The sequence below is a fragment of the Myotis myotis genome, unplaced genomic scaffold (genome assembly GCF_014108235.1).
Source record: "Myotis myotis isolate mMyoMyo1 unplaced genomic scaffold, mMyoMyo1.p scaffold_m19_p_7, whole genome shotgun sequence".
Classification (NCBI taxonomy): Eukaryota; Metazoa; Chordata; class Mammalia; order Chiroptera; family Vespertilionidae; genus Myotis; species Myotis myotis.
The window spans coordinates 75,173,495-75,200,602 of record NW_023416379.1 but is presented as its reverse complement, the minus strand read 5'-3'; the positions used below and the strand labels follow the sequence as shown (position 1 = coordinate 75,200,602).

The 27,108-nt window shown below is 39.5% G+C and overlaps 1 protein-coding gene across 3 annotated transcripts in view; it reads right to left on the bottom strand.

Annotated features, from left to right (window-relative positions):
• HMGCLL1 (3-hydroxymethyl-3-methylglutaryl-CoA lyase like 1) overlaps positions 1-27,108 on the bottom strand; it is a 165,182-nt gene that overhangs the window by 63,743 nt on the left and 74,331 nt on the right. For 2 of the 3 annotated variants that reach the window (XM_036317829.1, XM_036317830.1), the window contains exons 5-7: positions 25,886-26,034; positions 12,012-12,075; positions 8,442-8,630 (exon numbers count right to left, since the gene is read on the bottom strand). In XM_036317829.1, coding sequence (XP_036173722.1) covers positions 8,442-8,630; positions 12,012-12,075; positions 25,886-26,034 — 402 coding nt within the window. Of the gene's footprint in view, positions 1-4,872; positions 5,384-8,441; positions 8,631-12,011; positions 12,076-25,885; positions 26,035-27,108 lie in introns of those variants that run through there. The other variant, XM_036317831.1, reaches the window with a different exon arrangement.

The window sequence follows — 27,108 nt, the reverse complement described above, 5'->3', positions numbered from 1 at the left end:
TTGATTTTTGAAATTTTCATCTGTTAAATCAAGAAAAGAATCATAAAAGCTGGCCTCAACCCCCACCAATAATACAAAATCCAAAGTTAAGTCCTAACTAGAAAAAAAAAATCAGTAGACTGGTAAGAAAATCTATAATAATAAAAGAGTAATGTGCTAATTAGACCGGACATCTTTCTGGATGAAGCCGGGGCTGTGAGGGAAGCCCGGGTCCCAGGTGTCTGCTGGTGGCCAGAGGGAGGCCCAGATCCCAGGTCCTGGAGGGAAGCCGGAGCCAGCAGCCAAGGGAAGGAAGGCCTACTCTTGCACAAATTTTGTGTATTGGGCCTCTAGTAATGATATGAATAGATAATGTTATTTTTCCCCAGAAGATAACAGCAAGATTAATTTTAAATTAAGGATGGTTATTTTTACAAGTAAAACTAAACAAGATGAGTCTATCTTCCTGATTCAAAGCTTGCATTATTATGTGCAAAGAAAAGAACAGCCTCAGCCCAGGATAACTGACCAACTTGGTTCCAAGGTAAAGACAGAGACGCCTGCCCTGGCTGGTTTGGCTCAGTGGATAGAGCATCGGCCTGCAGACTGAAGGGTCTCAGGTTCGATTCCGGGCAAGGGCATGTACCTTGGTTGTGGGCACATCCCCGATTGGGGGTGTGCAGGAGGCAGCTGATCGATGTTTCTCTCTCATCGATGTTTCTAACTCTCTATCTCTCTCCCTTCCCCTCTGTAAAAAATCAATAAAAAATATATATATTTTTAAAAAGACACCTATTAATATACAGTAATTTCTGGATAATATGGTTACCCTGATAAAATCAAAATTTCTAAGAAGAGAATGATATTTGATTTAACTATATCTGCTTTGCCAATTTTATTGTTTTAAAGAAGCAGCTGTTTGTTTCATTCATTTTTTTCTATTGTCTTTCTATTCTATATCTCATTTCTCTTCTAATTTATATTATTTCCTTGCTTTTATGGCTTTAGGCTCTGAATTGATGATAATTTCATAAAAGAGATCTGAATATGTACTCTGATTTATTTTCTAGTGTAATAGAATTCTTTTGCATGTGAGGAAATGGAAATCTAGGAAAATATGAGACTTTCCAAATATTATATTTTATAGATAATGGAAAAGTCAGTGTCCTATCATAATGTTGCTTGCAAGTCTTAAGTGGAAATAAAAAAGTACCCACTGGAAGGACATGGGAATTTCAAGAAAATATAGCAAAAAGCACAACATGTAGCCTTGTGGGGAGTAAAGTCTTCATGCAGCTCAGCTCTCCTCCGTCTGCTCTCTCTCAGCGGCATGGACATGGCTCTACCTCTCTGTGCACACTAGGGCTCCCCTTCTGACCTACTTAATCTCTGGGTCCCAAGAAAGGTATTCTAACTACCTGTGTTAGGGATTTTCCTGGATCTTATGAGTTGTGAAGTGCAGTAATGGATATCACAAAGCATAAATATCATTCCCTATGCATACCTCCTTATCCCAGAGTGTCAATCAACTGTAAACTAAAAGAGATGATATAGGTGGGGAAGCAATGATTTCAAAAGTTAAACCACAATTAAAAAGAAAGCAGAAAACTTCTGCAAATGAAGCCAGTATTTTCTCTCATTGCTTTTCTGCCTATCAGAATTTTAAGTCGAGAAAAAACCCCAATAATATGTATAACATTTGCCTATTTGATCAGCATGGGGAAGGCAGAGCAGATTTGGATATGTTTTCTCGCAGGGTGAGCTTCAAGCTTAGATCTAAACATAATCCATTACATAAAGATTAAACACTCATTTTTAGCACATTATAGAATTCCACATGTGTTACAATGTTGATTAACTGAATGCCAGTTTACAATGCCATCTAGTTCAGAAGCAGCTTTTTCCAAACACCCTTTAAATCCCTGTGGATATATAGAGGTAGATAAAAATTGCATTATCCCTGAAGACAAAAACTGATAGATGACCTATTATCAAAATCAGACAGAGGTTTATATTAATAAAAATATTTTGGAGATAAACAAAATTAATCAAATGTTTACTTATTTTTTGATGATTGATATAAGCAATTAAACTACATGAAAACAAATTTTTAAAGGTACTTTTTCATCTTTTGTCATTGATTTTTATACATTAGGAACACTGGAAAACTGGACAGTGTTGAACTTTTGACAAATTTATTTTCCTCTTTTTTTGATGATAACATACATCACCCAATCTTCCTGTAAGAATATTTCTGAAAAGAATAACATGCTGGAGAAAGTTTACTGTATAGCAAAAAATCCTCAAATTCAAAGAGCTTTTGGAAATAGAGAGTTCAACAGTTTCCTCACAGCAGTATCATCTAAAAACTTTAACATCTAAATCGAACATCCAGAACTGTCTGATAAAATAAATATCTCGTGAATGAATTAATGATGCACTTTTTAAATTAATTCTCACCAGAGGATATTTTTTTCTATTAATTTTTAGGGAGATTGGAAGACAGGGAGGGAGGGAGTGAGAGAGAGAGAGTGAAACACCAATGTGAGAGAGACACATTGATTGGCTGGCTGCCACAGGAGCCCCGACAGGGCCAGAGATCAAATCTGCAACCCAACTACTTGCCCTGGACCAGGAATTGAACCTGAGACCTTTCTGTGCAAAGGCTTACAATAACCATTCAACAACACTGGCCAGGGCAATGATGCTTTTTGTGAAAAAAACTTTTTTAAAGGCTTCCAATTTTCAATTTTTTTCTTTTCTTTCTTATTCATCAATTTCTATTTAGTATTTTAAAAGAGGTAAAAGAAATGAATAATGCCTAGTGCATATACAGGGTAGAACAAAAGTAGGCTTACAGTTGTGGCTACGGGAGACAGTTTATTCTTGTATGATTATTAATTATTGTATTATTTTCTGTACAACCAACTGTAAATCTACGTTTGCCCCACCTTGTATTTACAAAACACGTTTGTAACATAATGCTTTATGTCTCCTGGCTCTTATCACAAATACATTGTGTAATCAAGTTATTATTACTGTTATTAGTCTTTAACTGCAATGACTGTAATAATAGCATTAACCAAATACATTATTACAAAAGCAATTGTTCTAGAAACACTGCATCTTGTCTCAGCAGTGTGCATTCTACGGATACAGAGCTGAGACACAGACTCATTTGGCTTGCGATTGGAATTTTTAAAAATTCTCCTCAAGAACCCCAAAAACAAATTACATGAAAAAGTATGTGCTGTTTGGTAGCATATGAACATGGTTTATTTAGTAAAAGTCCATATAAAAAATAAATGCTTTGATGTAAAAATTAGGTAAATAATTTTGTTTTTCTAAAGGACAATAATAAACATACGGAAAACATTATGAGGAAAAAGCACATTAAGCTAAAAAGTCTATTAAGTTTAAGAGAAAAAAAGGTGCACAATGTCTCTTTAGGAGAAAGTTAAATAATTCCTATTCTGCTTTGTCTCTGTGCTACCCATTAACATGGTACTGTTATTTGTGCTGTGGGATCTTATTTGATTTATTCTGTTTTTACCCAATTGTAAAGACTAGAATCATTTGAGTGGAGAAAAATAGAGACTGTGTAACTGTTTGGTGGGTAAGTAGATTAAACAATTTGTTCCCTGGTGTTTTACTTAGGTACTGCGAGTACATAGAAGGGTGAAGCTCGATTTTTACATAAAAAATTAAGACAAGTATACCAGGCCAAATACGTTTCTTCTATTCCTAACATGTTGTGCCTCTTCTCACCTCATTTTCTCGCTCTTTTGGTTTTGAGTAGTTATAAGTATCCCACACTGAAATCTATAGTCTTAGAATTATTTCTCTATATTAAATGAATCTGGTAATTATGAATTCTTGACTTCCATATAACCATCTACCTACCGTCCTATGTCATATGTATATGTCATTAAAAATACAATAACCTGTAAACCCAAGAAAAATTCCTCTACTGCCCTCTACTCCACGATTAGTATGTGCTTCCCAGACTGAGGGGGATGTTCTATTTATAACTCCCTTTTGTTTCCTACCATGTGGCCAAGTTTCCACTTATTACATGTCTGCTTGCCTTAATATTAACATCCAGTTTGGAGCACTGTAAACTGTTTCTCAGCCCCTAAATTAAAGCAAATGATATCCACTCCACATCCTACACCAATTTTGCTAGAAGCCACTTCAAAGATTCCATTTTAGAAAATGAAGTACGGCCACTGTTTCCTGAAGCCAAAGTTGGCCCTGTTCATAATGAAGTGAAACTTTCTCTGATTTCCTTTCTACTGAAACGCTGACAGTTTATTCCATGACACTTTTCCCTCCCCCACTAGAAGTAAACCTGGTTATTTTGCTGTTGTTGCTGCTGTTACTGGGGGGCGGGATAGGAGATGAGGAAAAGACCCTGCCTTCCTCGGTGGTGCTTGGGACAGTATACCGTGTGCTTACAATGACATTTCTGGACCACATTTGGCCATCTTTAACAACATAAAAGTCCCCAAATGTTTAAAGACTGTCTGAGCTACACACAGTTTCAAAGAGAGCAGCAGTGTATATTTCTTTCTCACGTTGTCACTGGTTTATTAAATTAGGTGAAAGTGGATGGCAGAAAAGACAAACAAAAACAACCTCTCCAACTCTAAATTTTAGCTTCCTCATCAGATCTGTACTCTTTGACCGTTTCCTCAATTGTTCACTTATACTAGCCTCTCTGGCTTAATGTCATGTTGCTTATTACACAAGCCACTGCCACCCTCTTTACCTATTTCAGAGGTACCAGCAAACTGGCCTCTCCTCCGCCCTCCATCTATTCAGAGAGCCTGGCACATAGCAAAAGAACAGAAAATACTTACAGACGCTTATAGTCACACTTCCTACTAACCATCACAGGAGCTGCTGAAGAGTATCCACCCCACACGCTCACACACACCCACACACATGCACATGCACATGCACTCACACACACACCAGCTGGGCTTGAACTGAAGATGCATTCTTTCCGAAAAGGTTCTTCATACCTGAAGGTGCTACTAACCCCAAGCCTTTTCAAAGTAATTTACCTTCTTGAATCTTTCAAATTCTGCAGCAATGTGAATCTGAACTCTAAACCCACATGGGGATGGGGGGTCAAGGAATATGAAGGACAGAGGGGGAGTTTGTATTTCTCCTCCACTCAGAGCCAAGGCCATGAGAATGAATGTGCTTGCCTTCTCCCTTTGAGAGATGGAGTTGTTGCTGTCTTATCCTTTGACTGAGGTGTGGTCTCTTGGGGATCTCAGCTTCATACAGGTTCTCACCCATGATCTTGCTCGGGCCCTAGGTTGTGTCATGCCCTGCTGTGCAGCCGTTACAGGATGGGAAAATGACCCAGGATTTCAGTCCTCATCCTTCCTATCTAATAAAAGAGAAACATGGTAATTAGCATACGACCACTACCCTTCCCATTGGCTAATCAGGGCAATATGCAAATTAACTGCCAGCCAAGATGGCGGCCAGCAGCCAGGCAGCTTGAAACTAACATGAGGCTTGCTTGCTTCAGTGACGGAGGACTCCAACGTTCCCGGCCTGCCACTGTAGGCCTCTGAGCTGTAACTCTAAGCAACTATGTAACAAATATAGAAGCTAAACAAAACCCCAGAAACCTTCTTTAGTCCTCCGGGCTTCAGCCAGCAGGATTGCAACATTGTAAGCAAAGGCCAGAAACCTACTTTCAGCAGCGGAGGCCTAAGAGCTGGAGCCAAGCCTCAAAGCTAAAGCTGGCCCAGAATAAAAAAAGAAAAAAAGGAGCAGTTGGGAGCTTCAGTCACCCCCAGCCTGAAAACAGCCCTCAGCCCCTCACCCAGACTGGCCAGGCACCCCAGTGGGGACCCCCACCATGAAGGGTGTGTGACCAGCTGCAAACAGCCATCATCCCCTCACCCAGGCTGGCCAGGCACCCCAGTGGGGACCCCCACCCTGATCCAGGACACCCTTCAGGGCAAACCAGCCGGCACCCACCCATGCACCAGGCCTCTACCCTAAATAGTAAAAGGGTAATATGCCTCCCAGCACCGGGATCAGCGGAGCCACGAGGCCTCCCAGCACCGGGATCAGCATGACAGGGGTTAGTGCCCAAACCCCCTGATCGCCCTGCGGCTCTGTGTGTGACAGGCTGCGGCGCCCCAACCCCCCCCCCCCACCACCACCACCACGGGCCCTGCTCTGTGTGTGACAGGGTAGAGCCATAACCTCCCCATCGGCCCTGCCCTGAGTGTGAGAGTGGTGGCGCCCCAACCCCCTGATCGGCCCTGCTCTGCGGGTGACAGGGGGCAGTGCCCCAACCCCCTGATTGGCCCTGCCCTGAGCATGACTGAGGGTGGCATCACAACCTCCCGATCGCCCTGCTCTGTGCATGACAGGGGGCGGCGCCCCAACTCCCCAATCGGCCCTGCTCTGAGCCCGACCAGGGGTTGCACCTAGGGATTGGGCCTGCCCTCTGCCACTCGGGAGCAGGCCTAAGCCAGCAGGTCGTTATCTCCTGAGGGGTCCCAGACTGCGAGAGGGCACAGGCCTGGCTGAGGGACCCCCCTCCCCACTGAGTGCACAAATTTTTGTGCACCGGGCCTCTAGTCTCTCTATAAACAGAAACTATGTAATTCAACTAATTCAGCAAATGTTATTAAAGGTTAGCTTCTCCTACAAATAGTTGTCTTCTTTCCATTCCTAGGACAAGATTCTCCCCTCTCCCAAGTCCTTTTACACAAACATTGTTTCATCTGCTTGAAGCATTCTTTTCATAGACATGCGCATGCACGCATGCACACACACACACACACCCGCAGATGGGCCTTCCCGAGCTCTTAAAGTCACAAGATGGCATCGGAAATACTTTGCACTTGGTCATTTTCAAGAGGCAGACTGCCCAGAAGCAGAGGTTTGGGTTCCCAGGTTTTTGCACTGTAGCCCTGCCTGTATCCCAAAGCACTAAACTATCATTTATTATGTAATAATACAGGAATAAAATATTACCCAGTGTATTGCCACATAGAGGACATATTCATATAGAGAAATGAGAGAGAGAGAGAGAAAGAGAGAGACAGAGAGAGAGGCGAGCGGACAGAGACAGGCTGAGACACACCTCTGAAGAACTTGCTGGTCAGGAACACTTAATAAGTTACAGTCGCAGCTGATCCCAAAATCCGGAAGTGATGCCTAGTTCTCTATTGTTTTAGAAACTAAAATTCCTAGAGAAGGAAAACTGTAAAAATTCCCACACCCCAAATTCCATGGGATTATGATTTTCTCTCCTAATTCAATACAATGTTCCTTGCCTGCTTCCAGTGGGCAAATAAGTATTTGTGCACATATGCTACAAAGTCAAAATAAGCCCTTGTGTGGCTTGATCTTCACATGGTTTTTTAACTTCTGCCAAGTGACTATAGCCTTTAGGACTGTGACATGAAGCTTTACTTACTGATTTTCTGCTCCGACAAAGAACTTTCATAGAGTCTTATCTTTAGTCGTCAAAATCTTGTGTTCTAAGAACTTCAAATGAATCTATTTTTAGCCGAGTTTAAGAAACTAACAGTTTTGAAACAATACCCTTTAAATGCTATTTATATCTATTCTTGTAAATGTATTCAAAATAACTGAGCTTTTATTAGAATTTAATAAACACTTTTTTAATCCTCCAACTTTCTAGATCTCTTCATTTTAATCACCTAACACAGCGGTTCTCAACCTTCCTAATGCCACGACCCTTTAATACAGTTCCTCATGTTGTGGTGACCCCCAATTTCAGTGTTACAAATTGAACATAATTAAAGCATAGTGATTAATCACAAAAACAATATGTAATTATATATGTGTTTTCCAATGGTCTTACGCGACCCCTGTGAAAGGGTCATTCGACCCCCAACGAGTTCGCGACCCACAGGTTGAGAACCGCTGATAACAGAATATACTTGACAAAAACCAGAGGTTCTTTCAAAAGTATGCTTGCCAACATCAGGAAAACACCTTAAACAAAATATTCTACATTTCAGCACCACATCTTCTCATCATCAAGCACCAAATTATCAAAAAGAACATTAGTTACATGATAACAACAGTACACTCTACTACCTTTGTGCTTTGTACTCTTCAAAACGCTATCCTATTTCAACCTATTAAACTTTATGTCTGGAAGCACATGGAAGTTGAAAAAAGCAGAAGCAGTTTTAAGAGGATTAATACCTTCAGAAGAACAAATTCAGGAATTCTATCAAATCAAATGACCAGTAATAAGAGATATCATTGCTCTAAAAAAACCACACAAAAAAATGTGCAATTGACATACCTGTTGAGTGCTTGTCACGTCCTGTTTAAATATAAATCCACAGCCATTTAAGAATGTTATCTTATTGAAGCTCTTAGCATGTTTATATTACAAGTTAGGATACACACCTTACATAGACACAAATAACACAAAATACCTGAAGGGCCGTGAGGATATTGGCTAAGGCTTGTCCGTACGTGTCATGACAGTGAACGGCAAGAGCAGTGGGTGGGATTTCCTTTATGACACTTTCCAACATTCTCCTCATGCTTCCTGGAGTTCCCACTCCAATTGTGTCTCCCAGAGAGATCTCATAGCAGCCCATGCCATACAATCTCTTAGATACCTATGGGGATAGTTGAAGAGCTTGTAAAAGAATGGAAACGAACAGACCCAGGCCCTGTTGTTCTTCAGCAAACATCATCTGGAGGTAAACATCACAACTAAGATTGTGATGTATCCATGGGAAACATTTTAATTTTCTGATTCATTTCCTTGTTCATTAAATCCTAAGCATTATATAAAGCTCTGAATGGCATTAGTATAATTACCTATATTTTAATATTCAAGATTAATATTCAAGTTTAATATTTTAATATTCAAGTTTGTCTTAGAGTCATAACTATCTATTCACATGTTCCATTAGGAATTATAAACTACAATTTCAACTATGGCAGGCTTACTTGTCTCAACTCTTTCTTTAATCAAAGGTAAGCATTACAAATTTACTTTGGAAGTAGCATTTCTTAAGGAGTCAGATGAGGGGGTCAAGAAATATCAATACCAGTTTCAGTTCTGTCACTCAGTAGCTTAATAATTGGTAGAGGATCAAAATATTTCTGGCTTAATTTTTCTGTCTCATAAATGGACATATAATATGATCTTTCATTTCTTGACTCAAGTGCTAAGAAATGATATTATAAAGAGATCTACTGCAAGGTTCCTTCAAACTGAATGACTAACTTTACTTTGAAGGACAATAAGAATTGACATGAAGGCAGCATGGAATGTTAACAAAGGCATGGGTTCTGGAACAAGACAGGCCTGGATCTAAATCTCAGCTGTCATCCATGTTAGTCAGGTGATCTGGGCAGAAAATTAAACTTTATAAACTTCAGCCCATAACACCCTTACTTCACATATTTTCTAATCCTTTTTTTTTTAACTTTTAAGAATTACAATAACAAAGATGATGTCAATAATGACATATTTGGCTGTGAAAATGAAATGGGAAAATATATAAATAACTTTGTACACAATCTGGCACATGGTCACTCATTCATTATGTATTTCTTCGGTGCCATTGCTTGCTAGGCACTGTGCTAGGTGCTAGGATATAATAGGGAGACAAATATTGAGATGGCTCATGCTGTTATAGAGCCTGGGGTCAAGTGAGGACAGACCTTAATCAATTCCATTTGGAAATGTGTAATTACAGCTACAATGGGAATTTTTAAACAGAGAAACAAGATTCTAAGAGCATGTGGCAAGAGAAATTAACCTAGATCTGTCAAGCAGCAAGGACCCAAGTGACAGCTTAAGATAAAGTAAGCATTAACTTGTTGACGAGGTTGAGAAGGAAGAGTATGAAAAGAAGGCTCCAGGTCGAATATCAAATGCAGAAGCAAGTGTGTTGTGGGAAGCTGACATATAAAATGCATTCCAGGAAAGAGAAAAGTGAAATGCAAAGGACAGGGTGAGGAGAAAGCAACAACCAAAAGGGGATGAAGCTACTCAAAGCTGGAGAGGTAGGCATGGGGCAGATCCTACAGGGCCTCGCAAATCCACCAAGTTTAGAATTTTGATTGAGGATTCTATCATAAGAGCACTAGAAAGCCATGGCAGAATTTGGGTTAGTAGTGATATAATCAGATTTGATTTTCAGAAAGGCAGTATCAAAAAGAGGATGGAGGGTACTCAGAAGACTATTATTGGATGAAAACTCAGATTTAACAAAAGCATAATACTCATTCTCCTCTACTGCCTGTTAAATGCTAGAACTTCTTAATGGCCAGGGAAAGGAGAATGAACTTCAAAGGAGAAATCTCACCGGTTGGAGGAAACTCATAAAGTGTGATGTCAAGGGAATAAAAGGGATAAAAGGGGTGCAGGAAGGAGGAAATGGCCACTAGTCCCAAATTCTGCTGATAAGAGGAGGACTAAACCGAGTCTTGCATTTCTTGGTCCAAGTGTTGAGTAGTGATCTTATAAAGAGGGACTTCAGTGGAGTGATGGATGGTTTAGAAGTCAACTCGGGTATAATGAAGAGGGGCGTAAGAGGAAATGGACACCACCACGGTAGACAGTCTTTTGAAGAAACTTAGATGTGGAAGGATGAAGAGAGTCCATAACTAGGTGAGGATGCCAAATTAAGGGAGAACGTTTTTAGATAGAAGAGGCTTGAACATGTTCAAGTGCAAACGGGAAGGAATCTAAACAGGGACTAAGTGAGGGGAAGAACTGGAGAATTAAAGGACAAGAGAGTGAAAACAGGTTGCATCAGTCACTTCAGAAAGTAAGAGAGTGAGTTGGCTACAGAATATATTAGAATAACACAGAAGGCTATTAAAGGCTGCTGCTGATGAATCTGTAATGTTTCTAACCTGCCTGTCACATAATTCTTTTCAGCAACTGCTCAGGCATTCTGGTGCAGGAATGGAGAACCGGGGGTAGGTGTGGTCCATCCAGAGACGGTAGAGGCAGAAGAGCAAGGGGTCTGGTGTACAGGCAGAGTTGGGTTAGATTTTGTGGAGTCTGAAATTACACTATTTTGGAAGTGCTCTTTAAGACAAAAATACGTAATTGTGAATTCACATTAACAGTCTATGAAGGATCCCATGAGGGTGAAGGACTACAACTGCTTCGTTATCTCATGGTATATTTGCCTCTGTGTGCAAAGGTCTTGCTTAAATAATGGACCCTGAGCTATTCCCTCATTTGAAAAATCTGCACTGCATTTCAAAAGTTCAAATACACAAAAATAGGACTGGCTTTAGCCAAACTGAAAGTTTACCCAGCCTAAATTTTGATTTCTAACTGTACCATCTTCACTGCTTTAGTACCACATTAACAAATTTATGAACATGAACAGGTGCACATTAATATACTTCATATATAAAAGAGTCTCTGAGATAGTCTAATACAATCTCAAAGACTGAGCATTTTGCATCCAGTGTTATCTATTAAGAAACAGGAACAGTGAGTGAAATTGAACTTTTATAAGAAGTTCTAACTGACTAATCTATCCCTGTAAATCGTTCTGGAATAGCATCTTGAATCTCAGCAGTAAGAGCTATAGGATCCCAAAGGAACAAAGTCCTGTGTATACTCCATATATGTGCCGAAAGTACGCAGGAGAAGAACAAAGGAATGCTACTAGAGCAACCAAGGCAAAGCTGAAGTGTGCACAAACTGCCCGGACATACTGGCAGGAAGGGCACTCACTGCGGTCTGCCCACCGAGAAGCAAAGCAGACACTTTTATTCCCTCCACCTTGGACCACCCAAAAGATGAAACTCAAATGTTACTTAACTCTGAACAGTTACAGGCAATATATAGGTCCTCGGTGTTAAATGAAACTATTAGTTAAGCAATCACATGACTCCCACTCCATGGTTCCCTTTAGTCTCTGTTGTGCAGATGCACTAAATAGTGAGGGAAATAGAATCCTTTTAAAAATAGCATACATCATTTTACCATGAATCAGAAAACCAAAGGCATATCTTACTTCTGTCACTTTTTGCGGTGTGATGCTTCCTTCATATGGACAGCCCAGGGCACAAGACACATACCTAGATTTAAAGTACAGAACCATATAAATATGAGTATAGTGGATAAGCCACTTCCTATTTTCCATTTTATAAAAATAAAGCAATACCCCCCCCAAAAAAAATCAAGAAATTTTACTTTACATCCTTCAATATAGTTTTATGCTCAGACCAAACAAAAATAATTTCAGAACATTTTCAATTTAACTCACATATTTATCTTCCTAATAATTACAATTTGATATATGTTATTTGATGGTAGATGGGAATAAAATATAGGTGCTTATCCTATGGGATTGTTTCTACTATAGCAACATGTGTACATTCAAAGCGGAAAATACCAGGGAAATATAGTTTGATTTAAATAAGTATACACATTCAACTCTTAACTATCCAGGTTTTTGGAACCACAGAGAAAGATCATGTAGATGACTAACTGAACTTTGCTCTTCACTCCCATCTGGATGTCTTGGCCTCATTTAGAGAGTCATTAATCACCCCAAAACTCTTAGAACTGGCCACAATCTCAAAGTTCATCTTGTTTATCTCTCGTGGCTGTACCTAAATCATCCCAAACAGAAGAGCGTCCAGTCTGCTTTTAAAAGGCTCCAAATAAGGATATTCTATAAGCTTCTTCAACAATTTAATATTAAAAGTCAAGCCTTTCCTGCAAGGACAATGATACATTTCCATCTTAAAGTATCAAGCTTTAGAAAAAGTCTGCTTTCACTATTTTCAGCTCAACGCCAATCCTATTTTATTAAACTTTCCTCAGAGACTTTATAACGCTTGTATTAAAATCATGCATGATGCATCTGATGGTCAGGAATGAAGCAATTCACAGGAGGAAGAGGCAGGTGGTGGGAAATGAGGCTGCAGATCCAGATCCTCAGACCAGAATATGAGAGGTTTTAGATAGCAGGGGCCTTGAATGCCATGCCAAGAGTCTAAACTTTGAGATCCTTCAAACTTACTTGGGGGCACTCAAAATTATTAGGTAAGTTATTGACAAGATCAGATTTGTTTTCCAGAAATGTAACTCCTTGGGAATGCTAGAAGTGGTTACCAGAAGAAAGGTGGAGGCAAAAACAGAAGAGAAGAAAAAATCGTATTTCCTTGATTCTAAAATGCTGTCAACTGGAAGATATACTATGGATTTCATTACAGGTTTTGGAGTAAGAAAATATAATATATAGTAAATAATTCAATCCATATCCATTGATTCTAAAGATGTAACCTAATTTCAATGTAAATATGAATAAAGTTGTGTTTTGACATTAAATAAGCCATTATGAGGACAGGGAAGGAGAAAGAGGGCAAATTCAAGTAAAATTTGACAGTCCTAATGGACAGGAAGCCCATCTCTCTGCTTTTCTAATTACTAGAAACTAAGTTTATTGTTTGATTAATCTATACATGTGATCAAGGTATGTGAAATTGAAAAATGTACTTCTGCAAGCATAACATTAGAGAAGGTTAGGTCTAAGGATATAAAAGAGTAAATATTTTCATTGAATTTATTGGGGTGACATTGATTAATAAAAGCATATAAGTTTCAAGTGTACAACTCAAAAATACATCATCTGCACACCGCATTGCACACCCATCACTCCAAGCAAAGTCTCTTTCCATCCCCATTTACTCCCCCGTTGCCCACCTCCACCTAGCCCACCTCCCTTTTCCTAGGGCTATCACCACACTGTTGTCTGTGTCTATGAGTTATGCATATATGTTCTTTAACTAATCCCTTCACCTTCTTTCACCCAGTCCTCCCACCCACCTCCCCTCTGACTACAGTTGTCAGTCTGTTCATGTATTCTTGCCTCTGGTTCTATTTTGTTCGTGTTTATTTCGTTCATTAGATTCCACATATAACTGAGATCACAGGGTATTTGTCTTTCTGTGACTGGATTATTTCATTTAGCATAATAATATCCAGGTCCATCCAAGCTGTCACCAAACTAAGATTTCCTTCTTTTTTATGGCCACATAGTATTATGTTGTATAAATGTACCACTGCTTTTTCATCCACTCATCTACTGATGGGAACTTGGGCTGTTTCCAAACATTAGCTATTGTAAATAAAGTTGCAGTGAACATAGGGATGCATGTATTCATTCAAATTAGTGTTTCGGGATTCATAGGCTATATTCCCAGAAGTGGGATGGCTGGATCACATGGCATTATTTTTTTAATTCAGATATAATGATTATAGATAATGTGTTGGAAATGTAAGTACATTGAATCTGAACCCAACATATCTAGATGTGATTAAATAGAAAACCCAAGCCATCCATTTATATGCTGTTCCTCTAAATGTGAAAAACACAATAAGCAAAAAATAGCAAATGCAAAACAATATGAAACCAACCTTTCCTGTATTTCTATTACCTGGCCATAGCTACTACTCTATGCCATAACCCTAAGTCTCTCTGAGTACATTTTTATTCACTCAAGTTTTCCTCCTAGTCTTTTCCAGGCCTATGGCTTGCCTGGTCTTCACATTCCACATTTCATCTTTCTATATTCTCCATCTTTCTAAGTTGGGTAGTCACTTCTTTAACCTATTTATACAGGGGGCTACTTTCTCCAAAGTGAATGTGATGGTTCTCAACTGTGTTCAGTCACTGCACTTTAACACTCTAAAACAGGGCAGAAAACTAAGGCACAAAGCAAGTCCTCCTCACCACTCTTTAGCAAATAAATTTTATTGGACCAAACCATGCCCATCTGTTTAGCTATAACCCATGGATACTTTTGTATTGTAACAGCATAGCTGAGTGGTTGAAATAGAGACCATCAGAAACACAAATCCTAAAACATTACTCTCTGGCCTTTACAGAAAAAGCTTGCCAACCACTGGCAAAAAGGAAGGCATTATCATGAGTGCGAAAATATGCTGCTTTGTCTACTTGGAATAACAGCAGTTTCTAGACCTCCACTCTTTTCCAATAATCTACGACAGTGGTTCTCAAGCTCAGCTGTACAGAATCACCTGGGGAGCTTAACAAACAAAACAAAACCCTGGTGAATAGGATACTCTCCAAACTAGCTGAATCAGAGACTTAGAAAATGGAATCCAATCTTTAATATTTTAAAATTATTTTTAAAGTTCCATTATTTGTTAAGTTGAAAACCACTCAGCTATTAGTAATACCGCCTTATCTGGAGTGCCTGATTGAATCCCTTATATAAAAAGTGATATTCAAGAGACCTGACAGTATCTAATCTCAGGAATTTCCTGGCTACTATGCCACAGCATTTTTACCCATCTTTGAAAGGCTCGTGGTTAAATTTATAATTTTTACTTAGTGTGTTCTCTTGGCGATTTTAGTTTCTGTTGGAGTTCCACAAGAGTCTTGTATTATTTAAATGTCCCTAAGAAGGAAACCTGACTTCTTTGCCCTTGCCCTGAGATCTTTACCAGTCCCTGGACAAATTTCTGCCTTAATTTCTAGTTGGATTTCTACAGTACCCATGTGTTATAAATCCACACTATACATGGCATAGGTTCCAGTGACTGCATTGGCAAGCAAGTGTTTTCAGGCTCCAAGAATGCTCAGTTACAAATCCATGTTTTAGCAGAACATCTATCTTTTCTCATGTAGACATTAAAATCCTATTTCTAAGCCATGAGGGACTATAGCTAGGATGGATACCCATGTGTTAGTGGCATCAATCGGCATGCTAATCACATTTTTTTTGATAAAATCTTGGGACTTTTCTTTTCTTTTCTTAGAATGGCTATATGCTTTAAAAGTTGTTATATTTTTGTGTTTGCAATGGGAATAGAAAAAGGAGTCCCTGCATCAGCTCAGTCCTCCTCTCTCTCACCATTTGAAGATAACTCCAGGGACAACTTCCAATCTCATGAATATTATGAATCGATTGCTTGCCACATTCAGATGACATATTAAGCTCAATCTGCCCAAAATGATGCTCATCCCTATTTCCCCTGCATTTTCCATTTTAAAAAAAACACCAGAGTCATTTTCAAAGTCTGTCCTGCTAAGTCACTCAAAGGTCACCTTTGAGAACATATTCGAAGTTTAGCTAATTCTTTTCCTGCAGCCTCTACAGCATGTGGCCTCTGCCAATGACAGCCCAAGTACACACAACAGCCCCTGTGTCCCCTCTCCAGGACAGCCGTAGACGTCTCCTACATGCTCTCCTTGCCTCTAGTCTCTCACCGCTCATTTTCCCTGCAGGTCCTATTGCCAAAATGATATTCTTAGAGAATAGATCTCACTACATATTTTTCCACTTTGAAAATCTTTTACGGGCCTGCCATTGTCTACCAAATAAGCTTAATATTCAAGTTCAGCAATTTGTGAAAACTCAATGTAACTTTCTTTTTTTAAAAAAAGTATATTTTTATTGATTTCAGAGAAGAAGGGAGAGTGAAAGAGAGATAGAAACATCAATGATGAGAGAGAATCACTGATTGGCTGCCTCCTGCATGCCCCACACTGGGGATTGGGCCTGCAACCCGGGCATGTGCCCTGACTGGGAGTTGAACTGTGACCTCCTGATTCATAGGCTGACGCTCAACTACTGTGCCACAACAGCTGGGCTTCGGTGTAACTTTCTTTCTCTCTTCCATTCACAGCCTCCAAAACTCCTATTCCAGTAAAAGTAAACTTCTTCCTGTTACCCAAACATTGCTTGAGATTTCTCTTCACTATTCCTTTGCTCTTTGTAGGTTTCCTACCCTGATTAAAAAGGCCACCATTTCTGAGTATGTTTCATATATTTACCTATCTTTAATGACTTTATTTTGCAGTTAAAATCTTCTTCATGAACTTTCTCCAGATAACGCCAAAAAATTTTAAATAGTATTACTTTAAACTTAATAGGATTTATCTGTATCTCTGTTACTGCACTTGCCTTTTTTTGAGCAATATAATAATTATTACCATTCTTCTGGTAACACTGAAATCAGACAATTTTTTCATTTTCATATTCCACATAGTACCACAAGGCACTACATAATAGAAAACACTCATTATTTCTTGAATGAATTAATGCACCAATATGTTTGTTAAAATGTCATTTCCACCCTCTGAATAATTTTCTATAAAATTACCTATAAAATAAATGTATAGCTAGATGCAGGCTATTGATATTCTAACTCCTATAGCTAGAGATGATAGCACAGATTCGGAAGTTCAGATTTGGAACCAAGTTTAACATTATTTAGGATGACAGAGTAATAAAGAAATCCCCAATCATAATGAAGCTAATTGTGTTAAAATTAATAAAAAGCGCAGTGTTAAAATAAACTCTGCAGAATGAGTTGAGAGTTGTTTTATGTGCGTTTGTTGAAGCCATTTATCAGTACAGATAATACCTGATTTACGTAGGTACGACTTACAGTTTTTGACTTTAGGATGGTGAGAAAAACATGGGCATTCAGTAGAAATCACACTTCGAATATCAAATTCTGATCTTTCCCAGACTCGCCACGTGCAGTACAACACCCTCTCATGAAGCCAGGCAGAGCCAGTGAGCTGCAGCTCCCCGTCAGCCATGCGATCGTGAGGGTAAACAAATGGTACTCGACTGTGTAGTCACTGTGTGAGAGGATTTTGCCTAACTGCAGGCTAATGAAATTGTGCTGAGCATGTTTAAGGTAGCGGAAGCTATGATGTTCAGTAGGTTAGGTGTACTTAATGCATTCTGAAGTTGGGATATATTCAATTTATGATGAGTCTATTGGGACAACTCTGTTGTAAACTGAGGAGCATCTGTATTGTGAAAATCATGATAAATAGCAAACCTAAGGCATCCAAGTCTGTAACAACTTTACATAGTAGAACTGAATCGCAAAAAAGCACTTACACTTAAGCCTTACTCAAGTCTACCTCCCCACAGTCACCTCACGTTCCTCCAACCATCTTGGCAAAACAAAAGAAAAAGGATTCGTAAAATCTTGAATAAATGTCACCATCACTTGAAGTGAAGAGTCATCCATGCCAACATCAGAAGAGACAAACAATGACAAGAGTGATGAGATGGCATGCAATGTCTAATGAAGATATTAAATATATGAGCTGCTCTGACATACTAGTGCAGAATATATCAACCTATTCCATTAAAATTCCATTACTAATAAACCAACAAAAAATGGTTGAGAGGCTATTGTGCACTTATCACTGTAGATGATATAAGAAATCAAGACTGTCCCTTGGGTCTCAAGAAACAATTCTGCTAAAATTCTCCATTTGCTCTAAAATGCTAATTTTATGAGAAATGCAAAACACATTCTTTCCTCAAAAGCTCTTCATGATGGCTATTTAGATATGACTGTTCAAACACAGCTTATACATATTAACTATTGCTGGGTATGTATTATTCTAGCACATAGCAGTGATGGAATAATATCTACTAGTAAGATTTTAAAAAAGTACAAACTCTCATACAGACCACATGTATGAATGAAAATTTTAACAGATGTCTGTTTTTTAGAGTTTTTTTGTAACGTATTTCGGTAAATTATGATTTGAAGAAGATGGTGCCATGTGTGCAAGTGAATTCCATTGGTGTAAGTCAGACCGATGGAAGGTATTTGTTACATCAGTCATGAGAAACACTGCCTGCCAGTCACTGTGTATTTTAAAAACTGAGTCCTAAATAAGAGGCTCATTATCTCACTCAATCGGAGTGCTATTACCTTCAGGGTCCGGATCCGAATCCAAAATGACACTTTGCATTAGACAAGGAAAGATAGGAAATACAGTATGTACATCATGGCCTAATGGTTTGACGAGCAAACATCAGGTTGCAAGTTTTTTAATAAATGCATTGAGTTATAAATTATCTCTATCTCTCAAAGGAAAAACCAGTAATATGGATTAAAGACTTAAATGTAAGCCCTCAAATCATAGATTATATAGAAGAAAACATAGGCACCAAGCTCCTGGACATTGGTCTTAGCAATGTTTTTGTGGATTTGATTCCAACAGCGAGGGAAACAAAAATAAAAATAAACACATGGGACTACATCAAATTAAAAAGTCCCTGCACAGCAAAAGAAACCATCAACAAAATAAAAAGACAACCAATTGAATGGGAGAAGATATTTGAAATGATATTTTCAATAAGGGGTTAATATCCAAAATATGTAAAGATCTCATACAATGTTTCAATAAAAAACACACAAAACAACCTGATTAAAAAATGGGCAGAAAATTTGAATAGACATTTTTCCAAGGAAGATATACAGTTGGCCAACAGGCATATAAAGAGCTCTTCAATATCATTAATTATTAGGGTAATGCAAATCAAAACCACAATGAAATATCACCTCACAACTTTTAGAATGGTTATTATCAAGAAGAAATAGCAAGCCTTGGACAGGTGGTAGAGAAAAGGGGCCTCTAGGCATGGTTGGTTGGGAATGTAAATTGGTACAGCCACTATGGAAAACAGTTTCTCCAAAAATTAAAAATAAAACTACCATATAATCCAGCTATTCCACTTCTGGGTATTTATCTGAAAAATATGAAAACCCTAATTCAAAAAAAGGTATATATATCCTGTGTTCACTATAGCATTATTTATAACTAGAGGCCCGGTGCACAAAAATTTGTGCACTCGGAGGGGGGAGGAGGACGGGGGGTCCCTCAGCCCCGCCTGTGCACTCTGGCAGTCTGGAACCCCTTGGGAGATAATGACCTGCTGGCTTAGGCCTGCTCCCGGGTGGCAGAGGGCAGGCCCAGTCCCTAGGTGCAGCCCCTGGTAGGGCTCAGAGCAGGGCTGATTGGGAAGTTGGGGCACCGCCCCCTGTCATGCACAGTGCAGGGCAGATTGGGAGGTTGCAATGCCACCCTCAGTCATGCTCAGGGTAGGGCTGATTGGGGGTTTGGGCACCGCCCCTGTTACACTCAAGGCAGGGTCGATGGGGAGATTGCGGCGCCACCCCATCACGCACAGAGCAGGGCCAATCAGGGGGTTGGGGCGCTGCCTCCTGTCACTCACAGAGCAGGGCCCATCAGGGGGGTTGGGGCTCCATACCCTGTCACACACACAGCAGGGCCCATCAGGGGGATGGGGAGCTCCCCCCTGTCACGCACAGAGCAGGGCCGATCAGGGGGTTGAGGAGCTCCCCCCTGTCCCTCACAGAGTAGGGCCGATATGGGAGTTGGGGCACCGCCCCCTGTCACACACAGAGCAGGGCGGATCAGGGGGTTGGGGCACTGCACCCTGTCACACTCAGGGCAGGGCCAATGGGGAGGTTATGGCTCTACCCTGTCACACACTGAGCAGGGCCCGTGGGGGGCGGTTGGGGCCCAGCATCCTGTCACACACAGAGCAGGGCCGATCAGGGGGTTGGGGCGACGCACCGTCACACACAGAGCCGCAGGGCGATCAGGGGGTTGAGGAGCTCCCCCCTGTCAGGCACAGAGCAGGGCTGATCAGGGGGTTGGGGTGCCTTCCCCTGTCACAAACAGAGCAGGGTGGATAGGGAGGTTGTGGCCCCGCCCCCTGTCACACACAGAGCCGCAGGGTGATCAGGGGTTTTGGGCGCTGCCCCCTGTCACACTGATCCTGGTGCCGGGAGGCCTCGCGGCTCCGCTGATTCCGGTGCTGGGAGGCTCATTACCCTTTTCCTATATAGGATAGAGGCCTGGTGCACGGGTGGGGGCTGGCTGGTTTGCTCTGAAGGGTGTCCTGGATCAGGGTGGGGGTCCCCACTGGGGTGCCTGGCCAGCCTGGATGAGGGGATGATGGCTGTTTGCAGCTGGTCACACACCCTTCAGGGTGGGGGTCCCCACTGGGGTGCCTGGCCAGTCTGGGTGAGGGGCAGAGGGCTGTTTTCAGGCTGGCGGGTGACTGAAGCTCCCAACCACTCCTTTTTTTCTTTTTCTTTTTTTTATTCTGGGCCAGCTTTAGCTCTGAGGCTTGGCTCCTGCTCTTAGGCCTGGCTGCTGAAAGCAGGTATCTGGTTTGTTTGGGTTCTATAATCGAAACACTGTTTCAACTCCAGCTCTGAGATCCTGGCTGGCTGAAAGCAGGTTTCAGGGGTTTTGTTTAGCTTCTATATTTGTAACAATGTTTCAAACTGCAAGCCCAGAGGCCGGCAGTGGCAGGCGGGGAACGCTGGAGTCCTCCATCACTAAAGCAAGCAAGCCTCATGTTCGCTTCAAGCTGCCTGGCTGCTGGCCGCCATCTTGGCTGGCAGTTAATTTGCATATCGCCCTGATTAGCCAATGGGATGGGTAGCGGAGGTATGGCTAATTACTATGTTTCTCTTTTATTAGATAATTTAGCTAAGATATGGAAGCAAACTAAGCGGTCATCAGTCAGTGAGTGGATAAAGAAGATATGGCACCCGCCAAAACCGGTTTGGCTCAGTGGATAGAGCGTCGGCCTGCGGACTGAAAGGTCCCAGGTTCAATTCCGGTCAAGGGCATGTACCTGGGTTGCGGGCACATCCCCAGTAGGAGATGTGCAGGAGGCAGCTGATCGATGTTTCTCTCTCGTTGATGTTTCTAACTCTCTATCTCTCTCCCTTCCTCTCTGTAAAAAATCAATAAAATATATTTTTTTTTAAAAAGAAGATATGGCACCTATATGGCGTATGTGGGGGTGTGTGTATGTGAGATGTGGTATACACATAATGGAATACTACATGGCCATAAATAAGATGAAATATTGTTATTTGCGACACCATGGATGGACCTTAAGGATATTATGCTAAATGAAATACATCAGAATTAAAAACAAAAATATTATGATTTCACTCATATGTGGAATACTTTTTAAAAAAGGAAAGAAAGCAATGAACTAACCAAAACAAGACAAAACAAAAATAAGTTCACAAATACAGACAATGAATTGGTGGTTACCAGAGAGAAAGGGGATTAAGGGAAGGGCAAAATGGATAAAGGTGGTCAAATGTATGATGAAGAATGAAAAGGAGACTTTTGGTGGTATTGAATACAGATATCTATCTATCTATCTATCTATCTATCTATCTATCTATATATCTATCTATCTATCTAAAAGCCTAAGTGACCGTTATGACCGGATGACTGGATGGTAGCTATGATGCACACTGACCACCAGAGGGCAGACGCTCAACGCAGGAGCTGCCCCTGGTGGTCAGTGTGCTCCCACAGCCAACCTTCTGCAGCCAGCCAACTTCCCACAATCCCTCCCCCTGGCCGGCTAACCTCCCACGGTCCATTCCCCCGGACCGGCCAACCTCCTACAGTCCCTCCCCTCTGCCAGCCAGCCCTGATCAGCCCTGATCGCTGGCCAGGCCAAGGGACCCCACCCGTGTACGAATTCGTGCACCTGGCCTCTAGTTGAATTATAATGTAGAACTGAAACTTGTATAATGTTATAAACCAATAAATTTACCTCATTTAAAATTATGAGTAAACCATTATCACATCCTACAACTGTCTTTGTTTTTCTGTATCTAAACATTATCTGTGACTGTCATTATTAGTTTAATTACTAATTTACCTTTTATTCCCTGTTCTTATTATTCTGTATCTTAATTTTTTTCTGGGAATTTGAGAAGAAATACTGCAGTTACAGTTCCCAGTCAATTACTTTTGTATTTTAAAATTTTTATAAACAATGGGTGAATAATTTTGTTTGGGTCCTACAACTATTTTTACAGTACAGTTTTGTTTTGTTTTTTAGCTTCCCGTAGGCTCAGACTTTCAGGAGGTTAATCATGGATCAAGTCATTCCAAGTCAGAACAAGAGGCCTAAAATGATTATGTAAAAAGGTTGTGCTTTGATATACACTACTGCTGACCTGTGAATTGTAATTTTTCATATGCATTTATAAGCATTTTAATAGCAAAATTGCTAAGGGTGCCTCAGTGATAGTTTCCTTTTTAAATCAATATTCTTACAAAGAGCCTGAGCATATGATTCTTGTCACAAACACTTAGTGCACGTGATTCATTAAAGAGTTGACACTTACTTTAAACAAAAAGGAATAAGACCAGAATGTCTTATATTTTACAGTAGAGCTACTATGTTGATATTTTGAAGGATTTCAATTTTAAAAAGGATCTTTAGCAACGAAGAGATGATTCTTTCAATAAATGACATTGATATAGAGAGAAAATGATTACATTTATAAAGCACTTAGTCTTCTTTGTCTTTTTAACTTTTTAAAAATTTAGACATAATAAAAATATAACTCAGATTTTTTTAAACATGTCATGTGAATTACACATTAAAGAATGAAGTCCAAAATGTAAACATTTCACTGCTCATTCACATATAATGTATATAGAGCAGTAGTTAGCTGACTCGGCATTTTATGTCAATGACTTGGCATGCTGTCTTTTTCCAATGTGTCCCAGATGTTATCTAAAGTTCTGAGCATGTATTAAAAATGTGTACACATGGATGTGCATAAGTGTGTTCAGGAGAGAGGAAATCAAACATTGGCATTCATACTTTAATAAAAACTGCTGTTTTGACCAAATGAAAGTTTACTGTTATTATAAAAATTTAAATGGTGAGCATTTATAAAATGCATAGTGCCTTATGGCCTTTAAATCCAACAGCTGACGACATAAATTTTCTGGATGATGATCAAGAACATGTGGATGCAGCTGTTGCCATAGAAAGACAGGCTGAAGCATCTACTTTAGCTTCAAGTAGTTGAGTGAGTATGGTCTTTTCTTTAAATGAGTACCAGTGGCCTATGATTTTTAATAATGAGTACCTAAAGCCCAGATCTCCAGTGAAAACAAAATCTAATTTATACTCTTTAAAAGTCTGGGGCAGGAAGAAGATGCCTTTCAACTGCACAAATAAATAGCGAACTCACATACTGAAAGGCATATTTCTAAAAGTGAATAGTGTTTCAGAAAATCTGTCCCAAAACATCCAGATTTGCACTGAGCAGTATACATGTGCCTATAGTATAACTCTACCGTAAGTCTCCAATGTACTTTCTAACTCATTTGACCAAGTGCTACCTCTCCATCTTGTACTTGTAGGCCCTTCCTGTCAAAGTCTGGGAAGCTTTTTACATTGTGAGATGGTTACAAGTTTCTTTATTGCTGGGACATCAGTAATAATTATCCAACAACCAATATTAAAAAGGATTTAGGGTTTCTGTTAGTTTTATTACAGTACCTACTCTGTTTTATAAGTGGAAAACTAAGATAATAAAAATCTGATATCATACAATTTATGTTTACATCCATCCTTCAACATTAAGAGAATTTCCTAGTTGATGTGTAAGCTGCACATGCATTTTACTTCTCATATTTATGTGGGTTTTTTTTTTCAATTTTCCAGCGAGAATTACTTTCCTCTCAAACCTACATGCTATGGAAATAGAATAGCTCCTTTATTTTTTCTTTCATCTAAAGGAGACAAAACAACTTATGTTTTAATTTAGAATCTTACAGTACAGCCCTTCTTTTTTATGGTGGTTTTATAACTTTGCATTAGTAACAGACATCCTTTATTTTTTGTCTATGGGAATACATTATGTCATTTTTAAATTTTTTTCTTCTATGTGTCTGCATGTTATGCATATATTTATTTACAAAAATAATTTTGTATCTTTAAAAAAATTCATGTTGGAAACATAGTACATAGAAATAAAAATGTTAAACAAAAGTATGAAATCCACCAAGATAGTTCACGATGGCACAGTCTAATTCCACTTGCCCTTCCAATAACCTTAGCTGAATTCTAATCCTTTTCTAATACTGTCCCTCAAAATTGGATTCACTTGTCTTTCTCATTAGTTGCTGAAGATTTCCTGCCACCAGGAACTTTGGTCACCTAAACAAAAGGAAGTACAACCTGCATCTAAATTCAATTGCAGAACTCAGCCTTCTTTTAAAAATGCTATGCATTTGAATTTATTAAGATGGTATGATCTGTTTAGAACATATCCATCATAATAAAACTCAATAGAAAATTAATGTTTTAGAAATAACTTTTTTAAAAAATATATATTTTTATTTATTTCAGAGAGGAAGGAAGAGGGAGAGATAGAAACATCCATGATGAGAATCATTGATTGGCTGCCTCATATACGCCCCCTACTGGGGATCGAGCCCACAACTTGGGTAAGTGCCCTGGCTGGGAATGGAACCATGACCTCCTGTTTCACAGGTTGATGTTCAACCACTGAGCCACACAAGCCAGGCCAACAACTTCTTTAAGTAATAAAGGGCTTGTTATACATTTCATAGAACCTGTTTGCAATAGATGCTGCAATTACTGGTCCTGGAAGCAGACAAGAGAGAGGTTTTCTTTCTCTTTTCCTTTTCTATATACCCAGCTTTGGGGTCACCCAGAAAAAGTCAGCTGCGGAGAGGGAGGCTGACTGGGTGAAATGCTGGGCCCAACTTCCCGGTGTAGCTCAAAGACTCACATTTGTTTTACATACTCTATTGGACTTCTAAATAAAATATTCTTTAAAGGAATACAGTTAAGGTTCCTAAAATTTTTTTTAAGTATTTGGAAACCACATTAGATGATTCCTTTCTAAATGCTGGTATGAGTTTATACCACTTTATTAAATCACACTGGGCTGAGATAAAATGATGGCTGCATTTAGATATTTCAGTATTAATAAAATGAGTAACAACATCAGGTCTGCATGCTTGTTCCTTGGATCCCAACTGCATTACACATTGCACGACGTAGGAACACTAATCATTAACTGATATTAATGAGATTTGCGACTATATAGCAGTGGCCCTGATTACATAAAGCACAAATAAGACGCCCTAGGTATACCTTTATGACGGATAAAATAATGTTTAGATAGTTTATAAATGGTCTTTAACAACTGATGTTAACTAAATAGAATTGTGGGATTTCATACCCTCGAGCTGGAATATTCAGGTGCCTTGCAGACTTAACAACCTCCTCAAACTTCTCCATACTTTCTTCAATAGAACAGTTAATATTCTTCTTGCTAAAGGATTCAGATGCAGCACCAAAAACAGATATCTCTGTGGCCCCAGCAGCAACCTGAAAAACATAATTTAAAGGCAAAAGCTAATAAGTTTAAAACTACTCTATAAAGGCATACTTGTATTCTTTAACATCTGCCTTAGAATTTAAAATTACATTCCTCTCATATTGCCACATACTCTCTTTTGAAATGTAAAAATATTTTATAATAACAGAATAATTCCAGAAACCACAACACTCATAAATACATGAGGCACAGAAAACACAGTAATGATGTTCCAATGTAATATTGCCTTTCCTAAATGACGTCACCCTCAGAAATATTTCACCTTAATTATGGAAAATACTAGCACCCAATAAAACCTCTTAATATCAATAGAAAACATAATTTTTAGACCAATTATTAAAATAGAGTACAGTAAATGCTTTCCTTTTCTTCCCTTCTTACAGTCTAACAGAAAAACATTTCCCCAGTTCCTCATTTAGATAATGTCCCAAATCTTCCCACCTATTTTTAAAAATACATATTTTTTATTGATTTTAAAGAGGAAGGGAGAGAGAGATAGAAACATCGATGAGAGAGAATCACTGGTTGGCTGCCTCCTGCACACCTCCCACTGGAGATCGAACCCACAACCCAGGCATGTGCCCTGACTGGGAATTGAACTGTGACCTCCTGGTTCATGGGTTGATGCTCAATCACTCAACCACACTGGCCTGGCTCTTCCACCTCTTAACCTAGCTTCCACTGGTTCATCCCTTGACTGCTACCACCATATTCTTCTGTGTCTAATGCCTAATCCTCTTGCCAGTCTTTAAATCCAACCAGTTAACCTAATCAATTTTTTTTTTCTGGTCTCTTTTACCATCTTCACTCCTTCCCACAGGCTTCTCTAGTGACTTTTTTCAAATGTCAAGCCTCTTAGTTTTCCAGCTGAAATTTAAGACTTTCTATGAATGTATCTCTAGCATTGTGCCAAAATTTTCCTCTCTTTCTGATACCCTATTAATAAATTAAGAACAATAAATTCTGTCATCTTTCCTGTAATTTAAAGTGTGTGTGTGTGTGTGTGTGTGTGTGTGTGTGCATAGGCTTCCACTTTTCCAAATAAATTTTTAAGCTCTAACATT